The sequence below is a fragment of the Nannobrachium achirus genome, assembly GCF_963921795.1.
Source record: "Nannobrachium achirus genome assembly, chromosome: 18".
Lineage (NCBI taxonomy): Eukaryota > Metazoa > Chordata > Actinopteri > Myctophiformes > Myctophidae > Nannobrachium > Nannobrachium achirus.
Genome location: NC_137825.1, coordinates 59,129,223 through 59,142,795, shown reverse-complemented (window position 1 = coordinate 59,142,795; position 13,573 = coordinate 59,129,223). Strand labels below are relative to the sequence as shown.

Sequence of the window (13,573 nt, the reverse complement as noted above, 5' to 3'; positions counted from 1 at the left end):
CCTATTGGGAATGTGCTTGCAAGATTTCACGCACATTGCAGGCTGTGTTCATGATTTGAGGTGTTTTTGGCTTTGGCCACTTTATCGCTGCTTGCAGCTATATTCATTATTATTATTTTTTTGTGTGTGTGCACTTCATAGGCATATTAGATAAAGGTCCTTAGATTGTGTGTAGAATGTTTCATGCAAATTGCAAAAAAAAAAAATCCTAACGGGTTTAAGCGTTTCACAAACTGCTCAAAATGATATAGCGCCCCCCTTTGGCCAATTGGGGTAAGATTGGTTTTAGTGATATTTGGACTAACACTCTACATCTTTGCCAAATGCCATGAACATGTTACTTTGCATGTATGATTTAGAGGCAGAAGAATAATTTGCATAAAACTGCAATATTCATTGAATTTATTTAAAAAAGCACGTTTCAATTTTAAAGAAATCCGATCTGTAAGATCTTTAGATATCGGTCCAAAGTTCACGTAAAAAAAGTTTTGTGCACGTGACGCGAAAATTCCAGAATAAAAGCGGGTTTACGAGTTTTACAAACTGCTCAAAATGGCGGAAAATTGAAGGGCGGAGCTTACTTAACAACGACACAGATGTCTTCCGCTTGAGTCAAAGCACGCGTGTAACAAGTTGCATGTCTTCAAACAAAACGAGTCATGACTTATGCCCGTTTGAAGTTTGAATTTTCAGACGCTTCGTATAGCGCCCCCCTTTGGCCAATCGGAATAAGATTGCTTTCAGTGATACTTTGACTAACCCTCTACATGTTTGCCAAATGCCATGAACGTGTAACTTTGCATGTATGATTTAGAGGCCGAAGAATCATTTGCATAAAACCGCAATATTGATTGAATTATTAAAAAATTATATTTCACTTTAAAAAAAATCTGGTTGATCAATCTGACCGTATTGGTCCAAAGTTCATGTGAAAAAAGTTGTGTGCACTTGACGCGAAAATCCCAGGAGGAGATAGATTTTTACTGTTTTTCATATAATTCCGAATTGTGGGAGACCTAAAGGTCAGAGGTCAAAAGTTAGAGGGTAAAAGTTGTTCGGCATGAGGAGACGCATAAGTGTATACAGGTTTCATGGCTGTACCTAAAACACAGCATGAGCTATACCTGTTCAAAGATCGCACTTTCGAAGGCTTCCTACAGCGCCACCATTTGGCCGATTGCTGTATAAAGTAATAGCACACGTCGCCACTGTAAGCTGAACACATTGATGTTTTTATTTTCATTTTCTCACTAAGTATGTAGGAGTAGAAAGGAACCGAAAATCCCGTCTACTTACTAGATAAATAAATAAATAAACTAGAAAAATATTGTTCCTTCGAAACAATTGTGGGCTCGCTTCAAGCCAGAAAACAATGGCTATAAAAGCACAAAATGTCAAGATCGCAGGCAGTGCTCTCTTTGACGTTACTGACGTCAAAGATTGGTCCATTTTGTTCCAAAAATGTGTTGTGCAAAAGTTGACCCGCTGGTGGCGCTATAACAGGCCAATGTGAGAAGGTTGGTATCTGTTCCTTGACCTATTGGGAATGTGCTTGCAAGATTTCACGCACATCCCAGGCTGTGTTCATGATTTGAGGTGTTTTTGGCTTTGGCCACTTTATCGCTGCTTGCAGCTATATTTATTATTATTATTTTATAATTTTTTTGTGTGCACTTCATAGGCATGTTAGATAAAGGTGGTTAGATTGCGTGTAGAATGTTTCATGCAAATTGCAAAAAAAATCCTAGAATAAAAACGGGTTTAAGCGTTTTACAAACTGCTCAAAATGATATAGCGCCCCCCTTTGGCCATTTGGGGTAAGATTGGTTTCAGTGATATTTGAACTAACCCTCTACACTATTTTGTCATGAAAATGTGACTTTGCATACTGTTTTAGAGGCAGAAGAATAATTTGCATAAAAATGCAATATTGTTTGAATTATTTAAAAAAAGCATGTTTCAATGTTAAAGAAATCCGATCTGACAGATCTTTAGATATCGGTCCAAAGTTCACGTAAAAAAAGTTTTGTGCACGTGACGCGAAAATTCCAGAATAAAAGCGGGTTTACGCGTTTTACAAACTGCTCAAAATGGCGGAAAATTGAAGGGCGGAGCTTACTTAACAACGACACAGATGTCTTCCGCTTGAGTCAAAGCATGCGTGTAACAAGTTGCATGTCTTCAAACAAAACGAGTCATGACTTATGCCCGTTTGAAGTTTGAATTTTCAGACGCTTCGTATAGCGCCCCCCTTTGGCCGATTGGAATAAAATTGGTTTCAGTGATACTTTGACTAACCCTCCACATCTTTGCCAAAAGCCATGAACGTGTAACTTTGCATGTATGATTTAGAGGCCGAAGAATAATTTGCATAAAACCGCAATATTTATTGAATTATTAAAAAAATATATTTCACTTTAAAAGAAATCCGACCAGACTAGTTTGACCGTATTGGTCCAAAGTTCATGTGAAAAAAGTTTTGTGCGCGTAACGCAAAAATCCCAGGAGGAGATAGATTTTTACTGTTTTTTATATAATTCAAAATTCTGGGGGATCTAAAGGTCAGAGGTCAAAAGTTAGAGGGTAAAAGTTGTTCGGCATGAGGAGACGCATATGTGTATACAGGTTTCATGACTGTACGTATAACAGAGCATGAGCTCTATCTGTTCAAAGTTCGCACTTTCGAAGGCTTCCTACAGCGCCACCATTTGGCCGATTGCTGTAAAAAATAATAGCACACTTCGCCACTGTAAGCTGAACACATTGATGTTTTTATTTTCATTTTCTGTCTAAGTATGTAGGAGTAGAAAGGAACCGAAGTTTTGAGGAGAACTTGATATGACGGTTAGATATTGTCACTAGAAAATATTGTTCCTTCGAAACAATTGTGGGCTCGCTTCAAGCCAGAAAACAATGGCTATAAAAGCACAAAATGTCAAGATCGCAGGCAGTGCTCTCTTTGACGTTACTGACGTCAAAGATTGGTCCATTTTGTTCCAAAAATGTGTTGTGCAAAAGTTGACCCGCTGGTGGCGCTATAACAGGCCAATGTGAGAAGGTTGGTATCTGTTCCTTGACCTATTGGGAATGTGCTTGCAAGATTTCACGCACATCCCAGGCTGTGTTCATGATTTGAGGTGTTTTTGGCTTTGGACACTTTATCGCAGCTTGCAGCTATATTTATTATTATTATTTTAAACATTTTTTGTGTGCACTTCATAGGCATGTTAGATAAAGGTCCTTAGATTGCGTGTAGAATGTTTCATGCAAATTGCAAAAAAAATCCTAGAATAAAAACGGGTTTAAGCGTTTTACAAACTGCTCAAAATGATATAGCGCCCCCCTTTGGCCATTTGGGGTAAGATTGGTTTCAGTGATATTTGAACTAACCCTCTACACTATTTTGTCATGAAAATGTGACTTTGCATGTATGTTTTAGAGGCAGAAGAATAATTTGCATAAAAATGCAATATTGTTTGAATTATTTAAAAAAGCATGTTTCAATGTTAAAGAAATCCGATCTGACAGATCTTTAGATATCGGTCCAAAGTTCACGTAAAAAAAGTTTTGTGCACGTGACGCGAAAATTCCAGAATAAAAGCGGGTTTACGCGTTTTACAAACTGCTCAAAATGGCGGAAAATCGCAGGGCGGAGCTTACTTAACAACGACACAGATGTCTTCCGCTTGAGTCAAAGCACGCGTGTAACAAGTTGCATGTCTTCAAACGAAACGAGTCATGACTTATGCCCGTTTGAAGTTTGAATTTTCAGACGCTTCGTATAGCGCCCCCCTTTGGCCGATTGGAATAAAATTGGTTTCAGTGATACTTTGACTAACCCTCCACATCTTTGCCAAATGCCATGAACGTGTAACTTTGCATGTATGATTTAGAGGCCGAAGAATAATTTGCATAAAACCGCAATATTGATTGAATTATTAAAACATTATATTTCACTTTAAAAAAAATCTGGTTGATCAATCTGACCGTATTGGTCCAAAGTTCATGTGAAAAAAGTTTTGTGCACTTGACGCGAAAATCCCAGGAGGAGATAGATTTTTACTGTTTTTCATATAATTCCGAATTGTGGGAGACCTAAAGGTCAGAGGTCAAAAGTTAGAGGGTAAAAGTTGTTCGGCATGAGGAGACGCATAAGTGTATACAGGTTTCATGGCTGTATGTATAACACAGCATGAGCTATACCTGTTCAAAGATCGCACTTTTGAAGGCTTCCTACAGCGCCACCATTTGGCCGATTGCTATAGAAAATAATAGCACACTTCGCCACTGTAAACTGAACACATTGATGTTTTTATTTTCATTTTCTCACTAAGTATGTAGGAGTAGAAAGGAACCGAAAATCCCGTCTACTTACTAGATAAATAAATAAATAAATAATGACAATATCTAAAGTGTGCTCGCCAGGTACTGGCGAGCCCACAATAATGACAATATCTAAAGTGTGCTCGCCAGGTACTGGCGAGCCCACAATAACAGCAGGCTCTTTTACTAGTTTTATTTGGTGATCTGATCTGTGGCATTGCTGAGGATTGATCTGATCTGTGGCATTGGTGAGGATGTATTTTAGTTTTTCAGTGTTATTATAGCAGCTTTGCAAAGTACAATTATTGCACTGTACTGAAGCCTGAAGGGCCAGGCCTTTTGTGTGTTTGTTTTATATTTCTCCACCTGACCAACTGTAACTGCTAAAGTGAAGCTCTTAGAAATGGGTGTGTGAGACAGATTTTCAAACCATGTCAGTAGGCTTTGTAGTTTACATTAATTATTTTTTGTATCTACATGTCTGTGTCTATTTAGAATGTACACAACAATGACATGATACTAAAATGATTTGTCATCCATCTTTCTTTACAATTTTCTGTTATTCCTTGGTCTTTTATGAGATATCCATTATTTGAAGGTCAGCCATGCTACTTTATAGATCAAGTTTCTTAATTAAAAATGGAAAATGTATGTTTCATTAAACGTAAGTATCAGATCACACCGTATCGCATCGAATCGTATCGAATCGAATCGAATCGGATCGAATCAAATTCCACAAAATCGAAATCGTATCGAAATTGCACCAAATCGAATCGTATCGAATCGTTCTGTATGTAAGCCGTATCGTTTCCGAATCGAATCGTTAGCCCATGTATCGGATACGTATCGAATCGCCTTGTAGGGGATGGATACACACCCCTAATATATATATATATATATATATATATATATATATATATATATATATATATATATATATATATACATATACATATACATATACATATATATATATATATATATATATATATATATATATGTGTATGTATGTATGTATGTATGTACGTACGTACGTACGTACATATATATATATATATATATATATATATATATATATATATATATATATATATATGTATATATATGTATATATATATATATATATATATATATATATATATATATATATATATATATATATATCAGTGGCGATGCGTGCCCCAAGGGACCGGACCTTCGGGGACGCACCCCCCCCCCCCCCCCCCCCCGCGCGTGCACATGCGCGCAAATTGTATGCCTTTTTCATTCTTCTTTTTCTTTTACAAAACTGGTTAACAATGAACAGCAGACTGTGTACAAGGCAAGCACGCTGGGTAGGCTTAACCTAATTAGCACTACACACATACTCCAAACCAAGACTTCCAAACCAATGCCAATATAAGGATTAAATAGATGTGCGCTGCTGACAGACAGAGCCACACAAGACACAACCAGCGCAACCAATCGAAACGTCCATTTAACATAGCGCGCTTTACAAAGCAAAACGCACTGTCCACCATCATGTAACAACACCAGCTATCAATGCAAAGAAAGACCACGTCAAGAAAGACCCACATTAAATAGACAAAAACAGGCCTAAGTGTATCAATCTGTCTTTCAATGTTATATGAGATACATAAAGTGGTTCCTGTGTAAATAAGCTGTAAGGTTTACTAGGATCTCCTTTTAGCTGACCAGTGATTTGTACTGTCATGAAACTGTACCTTTTCCAATTGCAAACTTCTAATACATTCTTCAATGATCAATCAATGGAAATTAAATGCACAGCGGCATATCCAGCAATATAAATTAATTCAGTTTCTCTCACCAATGAAGTTGTTCACTTGAAGAAAAGAAAAACATCCTCCTGTCCTTTTGGGTGAATTTCTCAAAGATGGGTTCATAAAGCTATCATTCCTTTTAAGTTCTGTCCATCTTTTCATAAAACAGTCTTCTTGAAAAAGGCAACGATAATAATAAATCCACAGCGTTCACTCCAGCTGCAGCCATGTCGCGTCTGTTTACTTTACAAGTTTCACGTGTTGTGCATAGTGAGTGTGAAACATGCTTGTTGTTCCACTCCAAGTCCCGGAAAAGCTGTGTTGTGATTGGCCAGTAGTCACTTGACTCATTTTGATTGGTGGTTGAACGTGGGTGTTCCGTATACCCTTGACCAGAGCCCTCAAAATATGATTGGTTGATCAAACTGTCAATCCACACCAAGGCTTGTATTATGGGGAACTGGCTCAGGGAATTCTAGAAGTACTGCGAGTGAGAGTAATCTGCGCAGAGACTCAGTAGAAAAAATCTCTCATTGGCTGTTATTTTTTCCCAGCACACAAGCACTCCCTATGCACAGAACTTGGGGAAGAAACAACTACAACGAGTATAGCGAGCGAAACAGTGCAGTTTAACAGATTACCAACACAAATAATTGTAATTATTTTAATAAAAATAATAAAAAATAAAAATATATTTTTTATTTAAAAATAAAAATATTATTTTCTTTCTTCTGAGGATCCCTGGGTCTTCTCTGAATACCCTGAAGGTCCTGAAAATTCGCCACTGATATATATATATATATATATATATATATATATGTATGTATGTATATGTATATATATACACGCATCTCTCTCTCTGCACTACTAAAATGGATTATGGATGTTGGTGATATTTTGACTATCACGATAATATCGTAAATCGCATTTTTTGGGGGTCAACGGGTGACATGAAATGTTCATATCGCCCCTTACCCCCCGGCTCCACCGGGCGCGTCGAGCGTCGCGTCAACGTCAGCGCTGGGAACGCACCCGTTTTAATCAATGAAGGGAGCTCCACTGCCGACGGCGACGTCAACGTCGGACGCTCCGGTCACGGCGTCCAAACTCGAAAATCGCCCCGGTTCAATTTTTTTACGGCGTCCACAACGTCCAGTCATGTATAAAAATTTAATAAATGCTTTGTATATTTAAATGTAGGCTATATACGTGCGTTTCTGCTGTTGGCTATCCATTCACAAGGGTGACTAGATGTCCCAAAAATCCTAGCATATTTTTTTATGTAAATTATGTATAAATACAACAGGCTATAATCATGACAAAACAAAGTGGTCAGTGGTGCATTGCTGCTCTCTGCTGTGAACATATGTGTGCTCTAATATTCACATTCAGGTCACAAATAGTTTTATTCCTGTTTGAAAGTGATTTTCATGTTGTTTTGGAAATGGCCTATATTGGCCATAGAATGAATACACAGTCACAGCCATAGAGCCGCTGCGCTGCGGTGGAGCCGGTCGAACGTCAAAGTGACGGCGTCAATAACGCCGTCAACATTGACGCCGTCAAGACGCAGAGCAACGCGACGCCGCCAGTGGAGCCCTGGGGTAAGTGTGAACCATCTTTGGTTGTACTCACCGCTGGCAGCTCGGTGAGCTGCACCTGTCTGGGCAGGTTGTTGACGATGTGAGACAGAGCCTTCAGGTAGCTGGACTTCTTCTCTGGAGGGAGCACACAGAGACAAGCTGCATCTAATTAACACTGATTGGATTCAATTAACTGATTGCCATTGCCAGAGTTTCCAGAATGTTTTGACTGACAAGTCCGAGTTTCCTCGAGTTATTAATTAACAATCATAGGGGCGTGCCTTATCGTCAATATAATCACGCCTGCGTTGCCTCAGGAACAAGCCCGAAGGGCGAGTTCCGTTGGCAGCGCAGAAGTGATGCATAGTTCGGGGACAGGCAGCCCGGCAGCTTTTTTTGCGCATCATATGATACATTTTGCATGACCAGTTGTAGCATGCTGAAATACTAAAATATCTAAAAACACAGATTGAACACAAACAAATAACTCAGGATTGTGTTGATCGTGTCCCAAACAACAATAAAATAAGATCTGGTTGTCCCAGAGGTGAAGTGGTCCTTTAAGTAGTGTGGAGTAAGTATGTATGGTGTCAGGTTAAGTACTGTGTAGGGCAGGGGTTCCCAAACTTTTTCGTCTCAGGGCACCCCATAAATATTTTTTTTGAATCCGAGGCACCCCTACATTATAATTTTCACTCCCAGCACCTTATATTTATAGCATATCGTCGTTGTCGGGTGGAAACCTTGAATGTCCAAACCGTTCGCTTTGTATTTATCATCTATAAAATGTACTAAACTAGTGAAAACAGCAGATCTACAAGCACACAAGTTGTGCACTTGTAGATCAGCTGTTTTCACTAGTTTTGTGCGACAGTCGTGTATGATGAAGCAGGGCTTTGCTTTACCAAAAGACGTACACATTTGAAACTTGGAGATACGAGGTTTCTGCCCGACAGTGACGATATTTTAGTGATTATGTTGCAAGGAAAACATTGCGATAACAGCTATTTTGGTTAGAACTGACTGAAAATAACTTTGTACTTCAAGTTTAAAATGATACTAAATAATATTTTTTTTCAAGTGTCCAAATAAATTCCAAATATTATCAAATTATCTCGCGGCATGCCTGGACTGCTGTCACGGCACCCCAGGGTGCCCCGTCACCCACTTTGAAAACCCCTGTAGTAAGTATGTATATGGTGTCAGGTTAAGTAGTGTGTAGTAAGTATGTATATGGTGTCAGGTAAAGTAGTGGGACCTGGTGGAGCAGCGTTGAAGCTGTGGACCAGCGTGGCAGAGTTCTCTGTGAAGAAGCGCTGGCGGTACATGATGCGCAGGTCGGCGTGGCAGGAGCGGTTCAACACGTCAGGGGAGTCGCTCATCAGCAGAGAGAAGCCCTCCGCCGCCAGAGAGCCCAGGTCACTGTCACCCAGCAGAGAGAAGAGCTGTGCACGCACATGTGCACGCATGCACACGCGCACACGCACACGCGCACACACACACACACACACACACACACACGAACATTAGTTAGCCCTTAAGATCTGGAACGCATCCGTGTCACTCGAGATTTTAACCACTTTTAGAATGATTTTATATTCAAAAATAGCAGATATACAAGCTCGAGTGCTGCCGTGTGTGTGTGTGTGTGTGTGTGTGTGTGTGTGTGTGTGTGTGTACCTTGTCAGTCATTGCCGTTGACAGAGGATGGTATCTGAGCAGCAACGCTTTGGCCACCTGCGGACACAAAACAACACTTCAGTCAGCAGTACAACACACACACACACACACACACACACACACACACACACACACACTCTAAAATATTTGAATATCAAAGACACTATTCGATGTTGTTCACCGAAGTCGATCTTTTTTTTCTTTTCTTTAAAAATATATAGTTTATAAAGCTTGGCTAGATAGGAAGTCATAACAATGAGTTGTCAATGACCCTGGTGGATGAATTTGTTAATGCTCTATACCAGGCGTTCTCAAACCTTTTTAGGGTATCTACACATGGAGTTTGCATGTTCTCCCCGTGTCTCCTAGGGTAGATACCCTCACAATCTATAGAGGGTATCTGCACATTTCTAAAGTGACAATTTATGGACTTTTTAATACCTCTAAAATGACAAATTAAACATTGTCCAAATTGTCAAATATAGAGGCAGAAATTGTGAAAATAGCAGATCTACATGCTCAGAACGCCACGCGTCTGGCCCTGTTACAGATTTTGTCCAAAAATCATGCAGATCGGTACACAGTATCTCTGTAGCCATTAAACGAAACGGGTATTTCTTACATTGATGCTCCTACAGTACATATTATCATGCAAGCACCAGTTAAAGTTACTTTCCATCCCTCATATACTGTGTGCACAGTGCACATCCCATAACCCACACACTGCACATCATTTCAGAGCTCATATCTTTGAACGGGTAAGGACTAGTTTCATAGAATATAGTGTTGTCTCACCCAGAGGAGGAGCGTGAAGGCCTGCATGCGCAGAGCGGAGGAGTCCAGCTGACTGCACATCCTCTCCATCAGCCTCTGGACCAGAGAGTCTAGGGCTGCACCTGGACCACACAACACACCAAACCAACCATCACAGCCATGCATCAAAGGGGACTCGAGCCCCTGCCCTTTTATCCGTCTGTAAAAAGTGCCCTCTTTAGACCATGAATTGAGTTTTTACTATGGTGAACCTTGAAGGCAGCATTCAAGGGAATTGCCTTTGTCCAAACTCTCCTGAAATTGAATGCAGCATCTTATGTTGAAAGAATTGCCCTCTCTGTGTAGAAATCCGTTACGCCACATCTCCAGTATTGCCCTTTTTATGCTTATAGTTTATAGTGTGGTATCAAGTACCGAGAATAGCCGACCTCCAAGCTCACGCAGAGCGACGCGTTGTGAGCTTGGAGGTCTGCTATTTTCAATATTTTCAACTAAAGGCCCCTTTAGAAATGTCAGCCCCTGCCTCTCTAACATTCTCTGCATGTCCCTGACCACAGCCATGCATGTTCATCACCGCACACGATACGACTGTCCAACTCCACCACCCTTAACCCATTTAGGCCTGAACACATTATGACGCAATATTTTATGCTTTAACTATTGAAAAATAGCAGATATACAAGCTCACAGCACGGCACCGAGTGCCGCGCTGCGAGCTTGTAGATCTGCTATTTTTGAAAAATCGTGAAAATAAGATTTTTGACCCGATTACATAAGTGTCTTTTGAATCCTTCTAAGATTTTTTGAAAAAACGATGTTTGTATGTCAACAATCTGGCCAGCCATCGTCAAAGAAAAGGTCCTTTTCATTTAACTGGAGCTCAGTTAGTCTGTTCTTGAGAGACTACCATGTCAGTGGTTCTCAAACCTTTTCATGTGAAGGACCCCCAAAATGATATGTATTTGGCCATGGACCCCCATCTCAAAATATTTAGTTCCAGGGACCACCCAGAAGCAAAATTTGCAAACAAACGTTCGCTTTGAAAATACATATATTCGAAGATTTGCACACATTTTCACGACTTTTTCAAAAATAGCAGATCTACAAGCTCGCAGCGCGGCACTCGGTGCCGCGCTGTGAGCTTGTATATCTGCTATTTTTCACTGGTTAAAGCATTCAATCATTTCTAGGCCTAAATGGGTTAAACCCAGACCTGGAAACATTATTTTATACTTTAACAACTTCAGTACCATATGCAAAGTGGGACCTCTTATATTGCCACCAAAGGGTACAAAGGGTTAAAAAAATAGTGTGCACGCGCTGGTGCACAAATTCGTGCACAGATCATGCACTACACATGTGCACACTTTTTCACAGCTTTCAAACAAAAAAATCTGCTTGGAAATCCGTTCAGGCATTCAGGAGATAGCAGCCCTTATGTTATCTTCAAATGTAAACAAACATGGCTGCCATGTTTGAAAGATGGGGTTGGTATGGGGGTTAAACCAGCGATTTTGCGATCGCGATCACGCCTACTACATTGTTGGAGGTCCAAAAACATTTTAAGACGATTGGCAGGGAAGGCCATGGTTAAAAAGACGAGTTTATTATAGAAATCGTCTTTTTGGCACTGTAAGGGTTAACTATAAAAAAAATAGCAGATATACAAGCTCACAGCGCGGCACCGATTGCTGCGCTGCAAGCTTGTAGATCTGCTAATTTTGAAAAATCTTGAAGATGTTTGCAAATCTTTGAATATATCGGGGTTTCTTTTAAGCGAACATTTGTAACTCAAATATTTGCTTCTGGGGGGTCCCTCCCTGGAACATAATATTTTGAGATGGGGGTCGGCGGCCAAATACATATAATTCTAGGGGTCCTTGACATGAAGAAGGTTGAGAAGACTTTTTTTCAAAAATAGCAGATCTACAAGCATAAAATAATGTGTAAAGTTAAAGTCATAATGTGTTGCAGGTCTTAAATAGAGATGGGATGTATGGTTCTTTGAAGTGAAACTCATTTTAGTTACTTGTCACTTTGTAGATTTTGGTTATAATTACAAATCACTGCAACCCTATATACATTTCGGCCATATTTATATACATTTAGGCCATTTGAAAATAGCCGATCTCAAAGCTCACAATCCGTCGCGATGCAACTCATTGTGAGCTTGTAGATATGCTATTTTCAAATGTTTTTTTATTTCTTTTTTTTCTACATTTTATTCATTGGAAAACCTGTGAAATGGGACGGGACACTTTGCATAATGAGTACTTTCTACTATTGGTACTGTCAGTGCATTTTGATACCAATACCTTTGTACTTTTACTCGAAGTATGTTTTAATTCCGTACATCCACTTAACTCATACAGTGCCAAACGACTTTCAGATCAACTTTCTCACTATGGACTTCCCTGCCAGACGACTTAAATCGACTTTTACTTAGAAAAAAAAACATATATATATTTTTTTTATTATTATTTTTTTTTTTTTATTACTTTTTTTGGACCCCATTAAATCTAGTAAACATGATTTCAATCGCGATTTTGCATGTTCCACCCCCATACAACCCCATCTTTCATACAGGGTAGCCATCTTTGTTTACATAACATGTAAAACATAATGGCTATTATCTCAAGAATGCCAGAACGGATTTCCAATCTGTTTTTTTTGTTTGAAAGCTGTGAACAGCCTGCACAAACATGGTGCATGATCTGTGCATGGGCGTGCATGATCTGTGCACTATAAATTACATGGAAGTCTATGGAGAGGGCTGGCAGGGAGAACCCAAAGAAGGCATATTTAATTGGCAGTAACTGAGTTTAATATTTCTACATTGCAGTATTGATACTTTTACTTACTGTAAGTAAAGAATTTGAGTACTTTTTTTCCCCCACAACTGTTCATTTAGAAAGGAACGGCTCCCTCTCCTACTGCGAACCTGATCCCATGGTTCATTTCAAAGAGCCGTTCAAAAGACTCGATTCGTTGGTTACCTGCTGGTCTCTTGTTGAGCAGGCCGGCGTAGCACTTGGCAGCAGACGTGTAGGAGAAGGGGTGGAGGCAGGTGAAGCTCAACTCCTCCAGCTCTGACAGCAGCCTGTCCACCTGGGGAACCTCCATCTGAACAGCACATGTACATACTGTCACCATTATGACATTTTACATGACGATCCATGTCACACACATAATTGCGTTTAACGATTTAATTGTGTTTTTGTCGTTGACAATTACATTTCTGTTTGGCTTGTAGGCTTTGAAGTTGCACCTGGTAATTATGACACATAACCTAAATGTACAAAGAATTTACCAACATGTTTGACAACTTTATACTTAAAGAAGAACATTGATAGTGGGAATAGCCGATCTACAAGCTCGCAACGTGTCGCATCGCATTGTGAGCTTGTAGATCTGCTATTTCCATTACTTTTT

General features: G+C 39.6%; 1 protein-coding gene across 1 annotated transcript in view; it reads right to left on the bottom strand.

The window, feature by feature from the left end:
• The window catches only part of LOC308303563 (MMS19 nucleotide excision repair protein homolog), a gene marked incomplete at its 5' end in the record, with an annotated part of 89,914 nt that overhangs the window by 17,187 nt on the left and 59,154 nt on the right, over positions 1 to 13,573 (bottom strand). Inside the window, 5 exons of the mRNA XM_080747963.1 lie at positions 7,740 to 7,822; positions 8,946 to 9,132; positions 9,368 to 9,424; positions 10,163 to 10,263; positions 13,138 to 13,264. Coding sequence (XP_080604089.1) covers positions 7,740 to 7,822; positions 8,946 to 9,132; positions 9,368 to 9,424; positions 10,163 to 10,263; positions 13,138 to 13,264 — 555 coding nt within the window. The remainder of the gene's footprint in view (positions 1 to 7,739; positions 7,823 to 8,945; positions 9,133 to 9,367; positions 9,425 to 10,162; positions 10,264 to 13,137; positions 13,265 to 13,573) is intronic.